The 13,233-nt window shown below is 45.8% G+C and overlaps 1 protein-coding gene and 1 long non-coding RNA gene across 3 annotated transcripts in view; one reads left to right on the top strand and one right to left on the bottom strand.

The window, feature by feature from the left end:
- Window positions 1–2,972: 2,972 nt before the first annotated feature.
- LOC112069138 (sodium-dependent phosphate transporter 2-like) overlaps window positions 2,973–13,233 on the bottom strand; it is a 32,685-nt gene continuing 22,424 nt past the window's right edge. The window contains 9 exon segments of the mRNA XM_070438424.1: window positions 2,973–3,175; window positions 4,941–4,955; window positions 10,441–10,475; window positions 10,477–10,503; window positions 10,505–10,540; window positions 10,543–10,621; window positions 12,846–12,980; window positions 12,982–13,075; window positions 13,078–13,187. Coding sequence (XP_070294525.1) covers window positions 3,010–3,175; window positions 4,941–4,955; window positions 10,441–10,475; window positions 10,477–10,503; window positions 10,505–10,540; window positions 10,543–10,621; window positions 12,846–12,980; window positions 12,982–13,075; window positions 13,078–13,187 — 697 coding nt within the window. The 3' untranslated portion in view covers window positions 2,973–3,009.
- On the top strand, window positions 7,530–8,064 carry LOC139024045 (uncharacterized). Of its 2 annotated transcripts, none has more exons than XR_011475281.1 (3): window positions 7,530–7,624; window positions 7,658–7,738; window positions 8,047–8,064. It is a non-coding gene; the product is annotated as an uncharacterized lncRNA (long non-coding RNA). The 2 variants fall into 2 exon arrangements; XR_011475282.1 differs by lacking the exon at window positions 8,047–8,064 and adding an exon at window positions 7,821–7,840.

The raw sequence follows: 13,233 nt of genomic DNA, 5'->3' as shown, positions 1-13,233 counted from the left end.
ACTTTCCTGACTGCCGCAATAGGGTCAAACGGACTTCGCTGACTGCATGGGCCGCGCTAAGTGGGGTCAAAGGACTTCCTGACTGTTCGAGCTAGGGGTCAAAAAGCTTCCTGACTGCCGAGCTAGGGTCAAACGACTTCCTGATGTCGAGCTAGAGGTCAAACGCTTCCTGACTGTCGAGCTATGGGTCCAAACAGGACTCTTTTTCCTGACTGTCGATGCTATGGGTCCAACGGACTTCCTGACTGTCGAGCTAGGTCCAAAACGGACTCCTGACTGTTCGAGCACGGTCCAAACGATCTTCTGACTGCCGCCGCTAGGGTCAATACGGACTTCCTGACTGCCGCGCTAGGGTCAACGGACCTTCCTGACTGTCTCGAAACTAGGGTCAAACGGACTTCCTGGTGACTCTTCGAACTAGGGTCAAACGGGACTTCCCTGACCTCTCGAACTAGGCTTCAAACGACTTCCCTGACTCTCGGAACTAGGGTTCAAACGCGACTTCCTGACTGTTCGAGCTAGGTTAAACGGACTTCCTAACTGGCCGAGCATAGGGTCAAACGGAAACTCCTCCTGACTTGCCCGCTAGGCGTCAAACGGACTTCCTGACCCTTGGCCGCACATAGGTCAAACGGACTTCCTTTGTAGATGAAGACACTGAGGAGAGACGGCACGAGATATGCGCTCGAAGGAAAAAACACACGTCGATCCTATATGAGAAAGGCTTTCATCTCCAATTGCCCCATTTCCCAAACTGTTACTAGTTCTATTTCGGTAAAAGCAAGTGGGTTGCAATCTGCTTCTCTCTATCTACGCCTGGGAACTCTGACTCAACTGCCTTCGTTGAGCAATATTGTCAGCCAACGGGACGTTGGTCAAGGGTCAGTGCTCTTGCCTTTAGGGTACATTGTGTCATCAAGAGCTGGGGAAATGCTGAAACAAAACGCTGTGAATTTTCAAGTTGATTTTTTTTAATTTGCTTTTGTAATCTAGAGTTCACGTAAAAGAGGATGGCGAAGAGCTGAGTTCCTCATTTCCCGATTCTCTCGCTCGCACTGCCCTTTGGTAGCAGTAGGCGCGTAAGTCTCGTTTAACATGCGTAAGAGCGTATTACGCTCGGTGTGCGTATGATTGTGATGTCTAGTAATTGTCTCTCTGGTGATTGGTGTGATTGTGTAAGAAGACCCTGACCATGTAATCAGAAGTTGCTCTCGCTAGCTGCACGGTGCAGTCAGGGTCATTTCGATGTAGGGCACAGGCAGTACCCGGGGAAACATTTTGGCAGACGGAAATGGAAAACTAGCTTTTTCTTTTGCACCAAATCAATAAGTTATCATTTTAGTTTTTCTTTCTGTTTGCTATTCTAATGCTACTGACCTCTGGTGTCACTAACGTGGCCTTTACAAGACCTCTGTAGTGTGTGAAGTACAGAAAGAATGCAGGTTGGGGGGACCATTCAGGACCTTGAACCCAGTTCAATACGACGAACTTCCTCTACTCCGTTATTAAACTCGAATACATCTCGCTTGAGATGACGCTTCCTAACCTGTAAAACTGCTACGATGTGTGCAGTGAAATGGCTCGCTGCCTCAATTCGCTCAGCGTCGTTACAATATCCGGCCCGTTTCCAGACGACTACAATGGCAAGTCGCCTCGCAGATCTCAACCACCTGGACAGGTGTTTAACATTAGACTAAGCCACATCATAATGATACAGTCGGTTCAATGCCTGATGTTGCAGTTGATTGACATCATGCAACCTATTGGGTTAATGGTTGTAAGTGCGGCTTCAAATGTAGTCTGTCTGGGAACGCGGCCCATTTACACGCAACGTTTGAGTTTAGCTAGATTCCATCTCAGCTGGCTACGACACATGACCAGATTCTTCTTGGTTGCTTTTACAGAGCAGCCCCAATTCCTGTTTATCAGATCAAGATTATTTCTTTTTCCCCAATAATTGGGGAAAAGGATTGGTATTGGCTGTGAAACATTGGGGCAAGTCCCTCCTGACATGTCAGATTTATGATGCTAAAACTACAACCACACCCACACACACAACAACAGATTAGACTCCCGCTCTTTGCGGTCACAGGGCTGCTTACCTCGGGTTACACTGGTCGTATAAGACCAGTTACTTCCTGCCTTCTCATACCTCCCATAGAGCGGCCAAAACCACACACATTCCACACTCCCCACTCTTGTCCCGCCCTTCCGCCACAGCCTATGAGCATGCTTGGATGTGTGAACTGTCACATGTAAAATCACATAATCCAAGCACACTCAATTCACTGGGAATTACAGACCTCAAGTTGTTTCTTTATTGTTAGTTTGATCATTAAAGTAATTTCATGTAAATATGTAGATCAGATATGAGCTGTTTGGGAGCCTGAACATTGCATAAGTATGCACTGAAGAAAACATGCACCATCACACACACAGTCAGGTCTATTTATTGATTTGGGTCGATCATGGGTGTCATTTGGGGTGGGTTCTATTTTGGGGTGGGTTCTATTTTGGGGATGGGCTTCATTTGGGGGGTGCTACTATTGATGGGTTCTCTATTTTGATGGGTCTTTGCGGGTTCTATTTTGGGTGGGTTCTTATTTTGGGGTTGGGTTCATTTTGGGTGGTCTTGGGTATTTGGGGTGGGTTCCATTTGGGTGGCGTTATTTGGGTGGTCATTTTGGGTGGATTCCACTTGGGGGTCTTATTTGGGGGGTTTCCATTTGGGTGGGTTTTGGGGTTTCCATTTGGGGTGGGTTCCTATTTGGGGTGGTTTCCATTTGGAGGTGTGAAATAAGGAACAAAATGCGGTAAACTTCAGTCTTCAACTGACTGATATGAAAGAAACTACAAATAAAGTGTTGAAATCAACTGTCACTATCTAACCTTAGGAGATTTCACGTTAGTGGTCTGTCACCAACCAAACCACATGGTGCTTTTAGGCTCACAAGGTCACCGTTGTAAATGAGAACTTGTTCTGGCCTACCTGGTTAAATAAGGGTGAAATCAAAAATACACACCACACACCAACATGCCATGTGAGTGTAAGGGTGAGGCTGGGAGGCGGTCCACCAGACTGGGTCGTACCTTGCAGTGTGTGGTACTGACTGGGATTCCGATATTGGAAGCAAACACAACAGTGAGAGCTGACGCCAGCTCTATAGTGAATCCACTGTGAAGAGGAGAAGTAGAGAGACATCCTTTACCATCAGTGTCCTGCCTTTCTACACAATCAAAAACACACAGGAGGCCTTCACACAGGCACTCACGCACACAGGCCTTCACAGAAGTCATATCTCCCTCACTCGCTCACACACACAGTCAGACAGGCTTTCACACAAGTCACACACAGAAGCACACACACACACGCTTTCACATAAGACAGACAGGCTTTCACATGACAGACAGACAGACAGACAGACAGAGAGACATACTTTCACATATGACAGACAGACACAGACAGACAGGCTTTCACAGACAGACAGACTTTCACATATGACAGACAGACAGACAGACAGGCTTTCACATATGACAGAGACAGACAGACAGGCTTTCACATATGACACAGACAGACAGACATGCTTTCACATATGACAGACAGACAGGCTATCACATATGACAGACAGACACAGACAGACAGGCTTTCACATATGACAGACAGACAGTAACTATTGCTGAGTGATTAACTGACGTCAGCTTTTCTTTTGTCATTAAACAACAAATTGGCCGACGTCGGTTCCATTACTTGAATTTAGTTCCGTTTTTTTTAAGAAGGAAATACAATTATTCACGACAGAAATCAAGTCAAAAACTACGTGGGATGCTGGGCTGAAGGGAGTTGTAGTTTTCATTAAGCAAATATTCAARCTAGTTCAGRGCAGAAACGTGGTAAMTAACTACAATTACCAGAATCCATTGCGCTAGTTTTTCCCAGTCTCTGATAGAGAGGGATCTGAGAGGAAGCTTTCACTCTCACCAAAATCTGCCAATGGTATCTATGGGTTTTCTACGCGTATCTATGGGTATTATTTCGACCTAACGTTTGTGGAGACATGAGCATCTCCTCATTATATACAGATCTCTGGATGGATACACTTTTACGCCTGCTACGTTAGGACGTGGTAATTAACTACAATTACCATAATCCATGCGCTAGATGGAGTTGGAGACATGAGCATCTCCTCATTATATAGATCTCTGGATGGATACACTTTTACGCCTGCTACGTTAGACCTGGTAATTAACTACAATTACCATAATCCATTGCGCTGATGGAGTTGGGACATGAGCATCTCCTTCATTATATACAGATCTCTGGATGGATACACTTTTACGCCTGCTACGTTAGGACTGTAATTAACTACAATTACCATAATCCATTGCGCTATATGGAGTTGGAACATGAGCATCTCCCTCATTAGATACAGATCTCTGCTGGATACACTTTACGCGCTGCTACGTCTAGACGTGCGTAAATCAACTTACAAATACAATCCATTGCGCTAGATGGAGATGGAGACATGAGCCATCTCCTCAATTATATTACTCAGATCTTCTGTATGGATAACACTTTAACCCTTGCTACGTTAGATAATACACACAGACGCGACGAGAGTAATAAACCTACACAACGACGAGAGGCACAGAGACAGTTAGTGAAAGTTCGTGCTCTTACTCACTCTGAAAACTAGAAGAATGATTTCCTCAGACAGCTCTCTGCAGCATACTTAGCAGGCTAGCCTAGTTAAATAGCATGATACAGACAGTACAGTATGGGAACACAGAGATATCCTAGATGGTCTGGCTGGCTGGCTGGGCTGATACTGCCTGAGCAGAGATGATGACTTAAGGAGAGCACAGAGATAACCTAGATGGTCTGGCTGGTCGGCTGATACTGCCGAACAGAGATGATGACTTTAGGAGAGCACAGAGATAACCTAGATGGTCTGGCAGTGGCTGATAACTGCCTGAGCAGAGATGATGTACAGGAGAGCACAGAAGATACCCCTGGCTGTCTGGCGGCTGGCTCAGATCACGTGCCTGAGCAGAGATGATTGACTTTAAGGAATAACATAATAAAGTCATTACATAAAAACTAAGTAATATACACAACTGAATTATTATTTCATAGTCATTTCCGTTTTTCTATTGATGTCTACCCAATGTGGACCTGAACAGAGACAATGGAATATTTTACATGTTTTGGCAATGAATGTCATTATTTTTTGGATGTGGAATTCCATTATAAAGCTATTATTTCATTGTGCGTTTATGTAATAATGATGATATTCGAAAACCGAATATGGGAAAACGGATTATTATTTAGATTTTTACAATCGAACCGAACGACTCAAAAAGCAGTAACGTGTTCAGCAGACCAACATAACCTTTAACCTTTTAGAGTCCTCTTACGACTTACAACATTCCACCTTCATGGATCATGTAGCACGCACAGAACAGTCTTAACATGTAACATGGGGGGGTGCTGATGACTGATATAGCACGTTAAGTGTGTCTGCTGGGGGGGGGGGTGTGGGCGGGGAGGTTGCTGATAACGATATAAGCACGTAAGTGTGTCTGTGGGGGGGGTCCTGAAGACGGATTAGCCGTAAGTGTCTGTGGGGGGGGGTGCGAAGATGACACACTAGTGCTACATACTGAGGTGGTTCAAACGCCTGATTCAGATCTTACACATAATTTCACACACACACAAAGCGCCCCCCCCCCCAAGTAGGTAGACAGGAAAGAGCATGGTAATGGCCACTAGAAGGAAGGAAAGTCTTTAAGGATAGTAAACCACCAGCTCAATTGTCCTTTATTCCCAGCAGACAGCAGCGACGGCTGATGGGAAGGCAACGGTGCTGAGAACAGGAAGGAGAGGGGAAGAAACACCAAAGGAGAGGGTGGAAGGAGAAGACACAAGGAGAGGGTAAGGAAGACACAAGGAGAGATGGAAAGAGGATGCAAAGAGAACAGGCAGATCCTTTGTGAATGACGAATTTGTTCTTAACTGACTTCCAGTGAAATAAAGAGCAAGCAGAGGCAGGGAGCATGAGAGATAGAGAATGGCTTAGAGGAGAGAGAGAGGGAGAGAGATGGCTAGAGGGAGAGAGGAAGGGAGAGAGATGGCTAGAGGGTAGAGAGAGAGGGGAGAAGATGTTACAGAGGGGAGAGAGAAGCCTAGAGGGGAGAAGATAGATGGCGGAGGAGATAGTGCAGGGGGAGAGAGATGCTTAAGGAGAGAGATGGCCTGAGGAGGAGAGAGATGGCTAGACGGAGAGAGATGGCTAGAGGAGAGAGAGAGCGGTGGAGAGGGGAGAAGCGAGAGAGGGGGGGGGAGTGGGAGAGGGAGAAATGAGCTCATGTGCAAAAGTGAAGGCAGAAGAGAAGCAGACAGATAATATAGAGGCAGAAAGAAGAGGCGGATAGTAAACAGAGGAATAAAGAGAGGAAGTCCTGGCTGTCATCCCTCTGTCGGACTAGAGGCAGACTCCACTGTCGGTAATCCCTTTCCCAGATGCAAACACCATTGCCAACTTCTGCAGCTCTGTGTCATGTTCCTTGCCAGCCAGCTCATCTGTTGATCTGCGAGGACCAGGTACATTTCTATACTCTACTAATTAGTGGGAAAGAGAAGAGACAGAGAGAGGAGACAGAAGAGAGAAGGAGAGAAGAGAGGAGAGAGAGAGAACGAAGGAGAGAGAGAGCAGAAGAGACGAGAGAGAGACAGAGAGAGGAGACAGAGAGCAGAGACAGGGAGAGATGAGAACAGGGAGGATGACAGCGAGAGATTGCGACGGGATGCAAGCGAGACAGGAAGAGAAAGAGACATGTGAGGACTTGAAGCTGCTGAGCTCCCTGTTATTCAGGATTTACAAAAGTGTTGAATCAGTTGCTCAGCTCTACTGATGGATTCCATGTGTTCTGTCTGTGGCGTCATAAACTGAGCGCTAACATGAGCCCTGCTCTGCTGGGTTGACAAGGAAAAACACACTTGTTTTACTGTCGGACTACAAGTAATCCTGAAGCAGTTCTGTGATAGGTCTTAGAGGTAGTGAGGTGGGTAGCGTTCTAATAAGCAGCGTTTAGTGATGCGGTGGGAGGGGTTTTTTTTCTTTTAATAAGCAGCTGTCTCATGAGTGTAGGTATAACGTCTGGCTAGGGTTCTAAAACAGCGTTCTATGTGAGGTGGGTAGGAGTCTAATAAAGCAGGTTCTTAGTGAGGTGTAGGTTCTAAAAAGCATTTAGTGAGGTGGGTAGGGTTCTAATAAGCGAGTTTCTCAGTGAGTGGGTAGGGTTTCATAATAAACAGCGTTCTAGTTGAGAGTGGTGCGGGTGCTCGAATAGAGCAGAGGGATGTCTAAAAGGTTTCTAGTGACGGTGTAGGGTTCTAATAAAGCATTGGCTCTAGATTAGACAGCTGAGACGTTAGGGGTTTTTTCAAAATAATGCAGGTTTCTCTAGTGAGTGGGTGTCACGCCAGTTCTATTAGGTGTGGTAGGGCTAATAAGCAGCGTTTCTAGTGAGGTGGGTAGGGTTCTAATAAGCACGTATCTAGTGAGGTGGGCTAGGGTTCTAATAAGCAGCGTTCTAGTGAGGTGGTTAGGGTTCTAATAAGCAGGTTCTAGTGAGGTTGGTAGGTTCTAATAAGCAGCGTTCTAGTGAGGTGGGTAGGGTTCTAATAAGCAGCCTTCTAGTGAGGTGGTAGGGTTCTAATAAGCAGCGTTCTAGTGAGGTGGAGTAGGGTTTCTAATAAGCAGTTCTAGTGGTGAGGTAGGCTTTAAGGGTTCTATATAAAGTATAGGCAGTCTAGTGAGGTGGGTAGGGTTCTAATAAGACAGCATTCTAGTAGATGGGTAGGGTTCTAAAAGCAGCATTCTAATGAGTGTGGTATGGGTTCTAATAAAGCTTCGCATGACGGTAGGGTTCTAATAGCAGCGTTCTAGTGAGGTGGTAGGGTTCTAATAAGCAGCGTTCCAGTGGAGGGTTCTAATAAGCAGCGTTCTAGCAGGTGGTAGGTTCTAATAAGCAGCTTCTAGTGAGGTGGGTAGGGTTCTAAAAGCAGGTTCTAAGAAAAGGGGGAAAGTCATCTCAAGGTTCTAAGAAGCAGAACTAGGATCAATCCCCCAGTAGGCTTCTATTGAGGATGTAGAACAGGATGGGCAACGCCCCCTTTTTGTAGGCACCCCCCCACCCCCCCCCCGACTAGGGAACTCAGTCTCAACTTCCTGTTGAGAGTTAGAATACTAAAATACACAAGGCGCAATTTGGTCATGTGGCTGTGCATCAGCAGTCACTGTCACCTAAAATGTTTTAGATTGGTAAACGAGTCTAGCGGCCAGCTTATCTAAACTTGTTAGTAATCATGGTCCAATTACCAACCAGGGCGGGGCCCTTGATCCTCAGTTATCATATTAAATAGGATGTGGGTACGCAGACCCACAAGCCACTGCGGGCCTACCATGATAGTTTCATTTCCCTCTTGTGGCCTCAACCCCATCGAAGTTGCCCATCCAATGATCTAAATTCTAGAGGGTTTCTAGAGTAGAGGTTCTAGTGAGAATCAGGACAATAGAGTAGAGAAGGGTTGAGGACTAGGTTCTTAGCAGTGGTTCTTACAGCGTGTTTGAGTTGGTTCAGTTCAGAAGACAAAAGGGTTCATGCAGACTCGTCAGCAGTCAGTGCAGGCAGGTAGGCAAGTAGCAGCGCTAGGCAGGCAGGCAGGCAGGCAGCAGGCAGGTAGGAGCGCAGGCAGCAGGCAGCAGGCAGTAGCAGGCAGGCAGGCAGGCAGGCAGGCAGGCAGGCAGGCGGCAGGCAGGCAGGCAGGAGGCAGCAGCGCAGTGTATGAAGAGGAAGCCTATGAGTTTGTTTGTGTATTCCACTCTATATGCATGAGTCTATCAGTCTGGAACATCAGGTCCACTATTCCAGCATGTGTATATACATTACACATCTGGTATTCCGTATAGGTTACATACAGGTAACTGCCAAGATAAAGGAAACCCCAACACCCACTTAACAACTTCAATGAGCTTTGGCACAGATTCCACAGGTGTCTGGAACTCTATGGAGGATGAGACGCCATTCTTCCACGAGAAAATCCATAATTTTGGTGATTTCGTTGATGTTGGTAGAAACCACGTCTCAATCGCCGCTCCAGAATCTCTCATAAATGTTCAATTGTTTGTGAGATTTGATGACTGACACACACCATTTATACCCCCCCCCCCCCCTCCCCTATGCTCCTTTGAATCCTCTTTCAATTAAATAAGCATCCTTTTTATGGACTACTGAAGACCAACTATCGATCACTTAGATCGGTATTTTCAGGTAGAAATAACTCTCTAAGCAAACAGATGCTCTCTATATCACCTCACAACCGTGCATTCTTCTGTCTCTTCCGTAGCGTAAAAGAAAACACAGACCAGACCAACTAGTGTGCACTGAGATCTAAGTGCTGAGCAATAACGGAAATGTTTATTATTTATTTGTAAACAAATTGACCGACGCCGCGTTAAAAATATTTGATTAATTCTTTATTTATTCATATTTTTCTGTTTGTCTAGAGATAAAATCAGATCCAGCCTGAACTGTCGATAGTAGGGAGTTTTCCAACAGGCCAATATCTCTACATAGTTTTGCCCTTAAACATTTTTTAATTAACTACGACGACCATAATTAACTACGAGACCATAATCCATTGGACATCTACTTGTCTGGTCTGTGTTTCTTATTATGGCCAGTTTGGTTTTTGCTCTGACATGCACTGTCAACTTGGGACCTTATATAGACAGGTGTGTGCCTTTCTAAATCATGTCCAATCAATTTAATTTACCACAGGGGGAACTCTGATCAAGTTGTAGAAACATCTTAAGGATGATCAATGGAAACAGGATGCACCTGAGCTCAATTTCGAGTTTCTCATAGCAAAGGGTCTGAATACTTATGTTAAATAAGTATTTCTGCTTTTATTATTTTAATATTATTGCCAAGAATTGCAAAAACTGTTTTTGCTTTGTCACTGTGTGATATAATATTTGATGATATATATATATATATTTTTAATCCATTATAGAATCAGCTGTAACGTAACAAAATGTGGAAAAAGTCGAGGGCTGTTTCTGAACGCTCTTCACCTTGTATACTCTTTCTATATTATTTGGCCGTTCCACCGCTCATCGTCCGTCCTCCCACCTACCCGTCCTCCCTTTCCCACACTACCCGTCCTCCCTCCCACCTACCCCGCCTTCCTCCCCCACCGTCAGCCACAGCAGCATGACCCTCCCTCCTCTCTCTCACCTGGAAAGGGTGGCACTCTGATTGCCTATCCACTTCCCCACCATGCTCTGATCATCGACTCCCACCACACCCCCCTTCACAATCCCCCACCCCCGCTCCCCCACTCCTCTCTCCTCTCCACCTGAGTTGATAGGTGATGGGGTGAGGTCCTTGCCCTGAGTCTGGATCACCCGGCCGCCCCCAGACCCACAGGCCGCAGCAGAATTCCTACGCCCCCGTAGAACAGTAGCCAGATGGGGTGTTGGCAGCGTCCTGCATCACCCCACCTTGGTCATAGATCATCACAGCGCCACCAACGGGCCCGATCGCAGTTACTGCACTGGAGAAGATGAGTTGTGTAAATAACATGTTGAACGCTGGTAAATTCCACCATTGTTCCTGTTCACAAGAAAAGGTAACTGAACAAAAATACAAACACAACATGAACAGTGTTGGTACCATGTTTCATGAGCTGAAATAAAAATCCCAGGAAAATGTTCCACACGCACAAAAAGCTTATTTCTCTAAAATGTTTTGCACAACACAATGCCACAGATGTTTCAAGTTGAGGAGCCTACAATTGGCATGCTGACTACAGGAATGTCCACCAGAGCGATTGCCAGAGAATTTAATGTTCTGAAACAAAGCTGAAAACGTCCATTTCTTCTCCAATCCCCTGCATACTCAGACATGTCAACCGTCGAGCAGGTTTGGAATGCTCTGGATCAACGTGTACGACAGTGTGTTCCCAGTTCCTGCCAACATCCAGAAACTTCGCACAGCCATTGAAGAGGAGTGGAACAAGATTCCTCAGGCCACAATCAACAGCCTGATCAACTCTARGTGAAGGAGATGTGGCTCTGCATGAGGCAAATGGTGGTCACACCAGATACTGACTGGTTATCTGATCCACACTCCTACCTTTTTGTTTAAGGTCACCAACAGATGCATATCTGTATTCCAGTCATGTGAAATCCATGTATTTGGGCCTAATGAATTTATTTCAATTGACTGATTTCCTTATATGAACTGTAACTCAGTTACACTGTAACTCTAAAATATAATAAACTGCAACTCTAAAATATTTTTTGTTCAGTTTGTATATACAGTACCAGTCCAAAGTTTGGACACACCTACTCATTCAAGGATTTTTCTTAATTTTTTCTTCTACATTTTAGCATAGTAGTATAAAAGACAACAGAACTATGAAATAACACATATGGAATCATGTAGTAACCTAATTAGTGGATTCGCTATTTCCCGCAACACCCGTTGCTGACAGGTGTATAAAATTGAGCACACATCCATGCAATCTCCATAGACAAAAACATAAAAATGGCCTTACCGAAGAGCTCCGACTTTCCAACAAGTCTGTTCGTCAAATTTCTGCCCTGCTACAGCTGCCAGCGGTCAACTGTCAGTGCTGTTTTTGTGAAGTGGAAACATAGGAGCAACAACGGCTCAGGCGCGAAGTGGTAGGCCACACAAGCTCACAGAACGGGACCACCGAGTGCTGAAGCACGTAGCATGTCCTCGGTTGCAACACTCACTACCGAGTTCCAAACTGCCTCTGGAAGCAACGTCAGCACAAGAACTGTTAGTCGGGAGCTTCATGAAATGGGTTTCCATGGCCGAGCAGCCGCACGCAAGTCTAAAATCCCCATGCGCAATGCCACGCGTCGGCTGGAATGGTGTAAAGCTCGCTGCCATCGGACTCTGGAGCAGTGGAAACACGTTCTCTGGAGTGATGAATCACCTTCACCATTTGGTAGTCTGACGGACGAATTACGGTTTGGCGGATGGCAGGAGAACGCTACCTGCCCCAATGCATAGTGCCAACTGTAAAGTTTGGTGGAGGAGAAATACTAGTCTGGGGCCGTTTAATATATATATATATATATATATATAGATTTTGGAATGAGAAGTTCGACGAGCAGGTGTACACATACTTTTGGCCATGTCGTGTATATATTTACACTCTTGATACCGATATTGCTCGTCCTAATATTTGTACATTTCTTAATTCCATTCTTTTACTTTTAGATGTGTGTGTTGTTGTGAATTGTTAGATGCACTGTTGGAGATAGGAACACAAGCATTTCGCTACACACGCAATGACATCTGCTAAAATGTGTACGTGACCAATAACATTTGAGTAATAACTCACTATAACTTAATTATTCATGTCAGGCAGGTTCCTGTCTGTTTGAGAGGAAGTTAGTGTCAGGCCGGTTCCTTCCTGTTTGAGAGGGAAGTCAGTGTCAGGCTGGTTCCTTCCTGTTTGAGAGGGAAGTCAGTGTCAGGCTGGTTCCTTTCTGTTTGAGACTAGTTGATGGATTATAAGGCGAATGTTGGGCTGATAAAAGTTGTACTTGTGTGAAAAACACTAAATCTTAATTATCTAATATTGAGAGGTCATCTTGTCTGCTGTAGAGTTGCAAATGTCAGTAAACTAAACTCCAACAACAGAAATCCAACAGTGGAGAAACAAATCCTGGAAAACCTGTGAATTGTAGAAAGTTTTCAACATTTGTAATCCCTAGTCAGCCGGAAGCAGGACCCACCTGACGTCGTTGCCTCCGTGAGCGAAGGATCCAAAGCATGCGGTGAGGATCTGCAGGAAGTGGAAGAGCAGGTAGACGGACGGTTTGTCCTTATCCCCTTCGTCCTCTTCTGCGGAGTCATCCAGTGGGACGGGAGCCCGGGCGCCCCTGCTCCCTCGCCCCGAGGTCAGACGCCAGCTTCATCTCCACGCCGCCCTCTTCCGCCTCGATCTCGGCCTCCGCCACAGCGTACAGTACGATGAATAACTATCGTAGCGGACCCTCTTCTTGGTGTAGGACACGCTCCCCGACCTCTCCCCCTCCCCCACCAGCTTCTCACGTTCTTCTCGGGCCTCGCGGGAACTTCGGCACCGGAGCGGGGCGTGGAGATAGAAGTGCGTCTGACCTC

Source organism: Salvelinus sp. IW2-2015, unplaced genomic scaffold, assembly GCF_002910315.2.
Source record: "Salvelinus sp. IW2-2015 unplaced genomic scaffold, ASM291031v2 Un_scaffold915, whole genome shotgun sequence".
Lineage (NCBI taxonomy): Eukaryota > Metazoa > Chordata > Actinopteri > Salmoniformes > Salmonidae > Salvelinus > Salvelinus sp. IW2-2015.
Note: the sequence above shows the minus strand (reverse complement) of the source record. Positions and strands in the feature narration are given on the sequence as shown.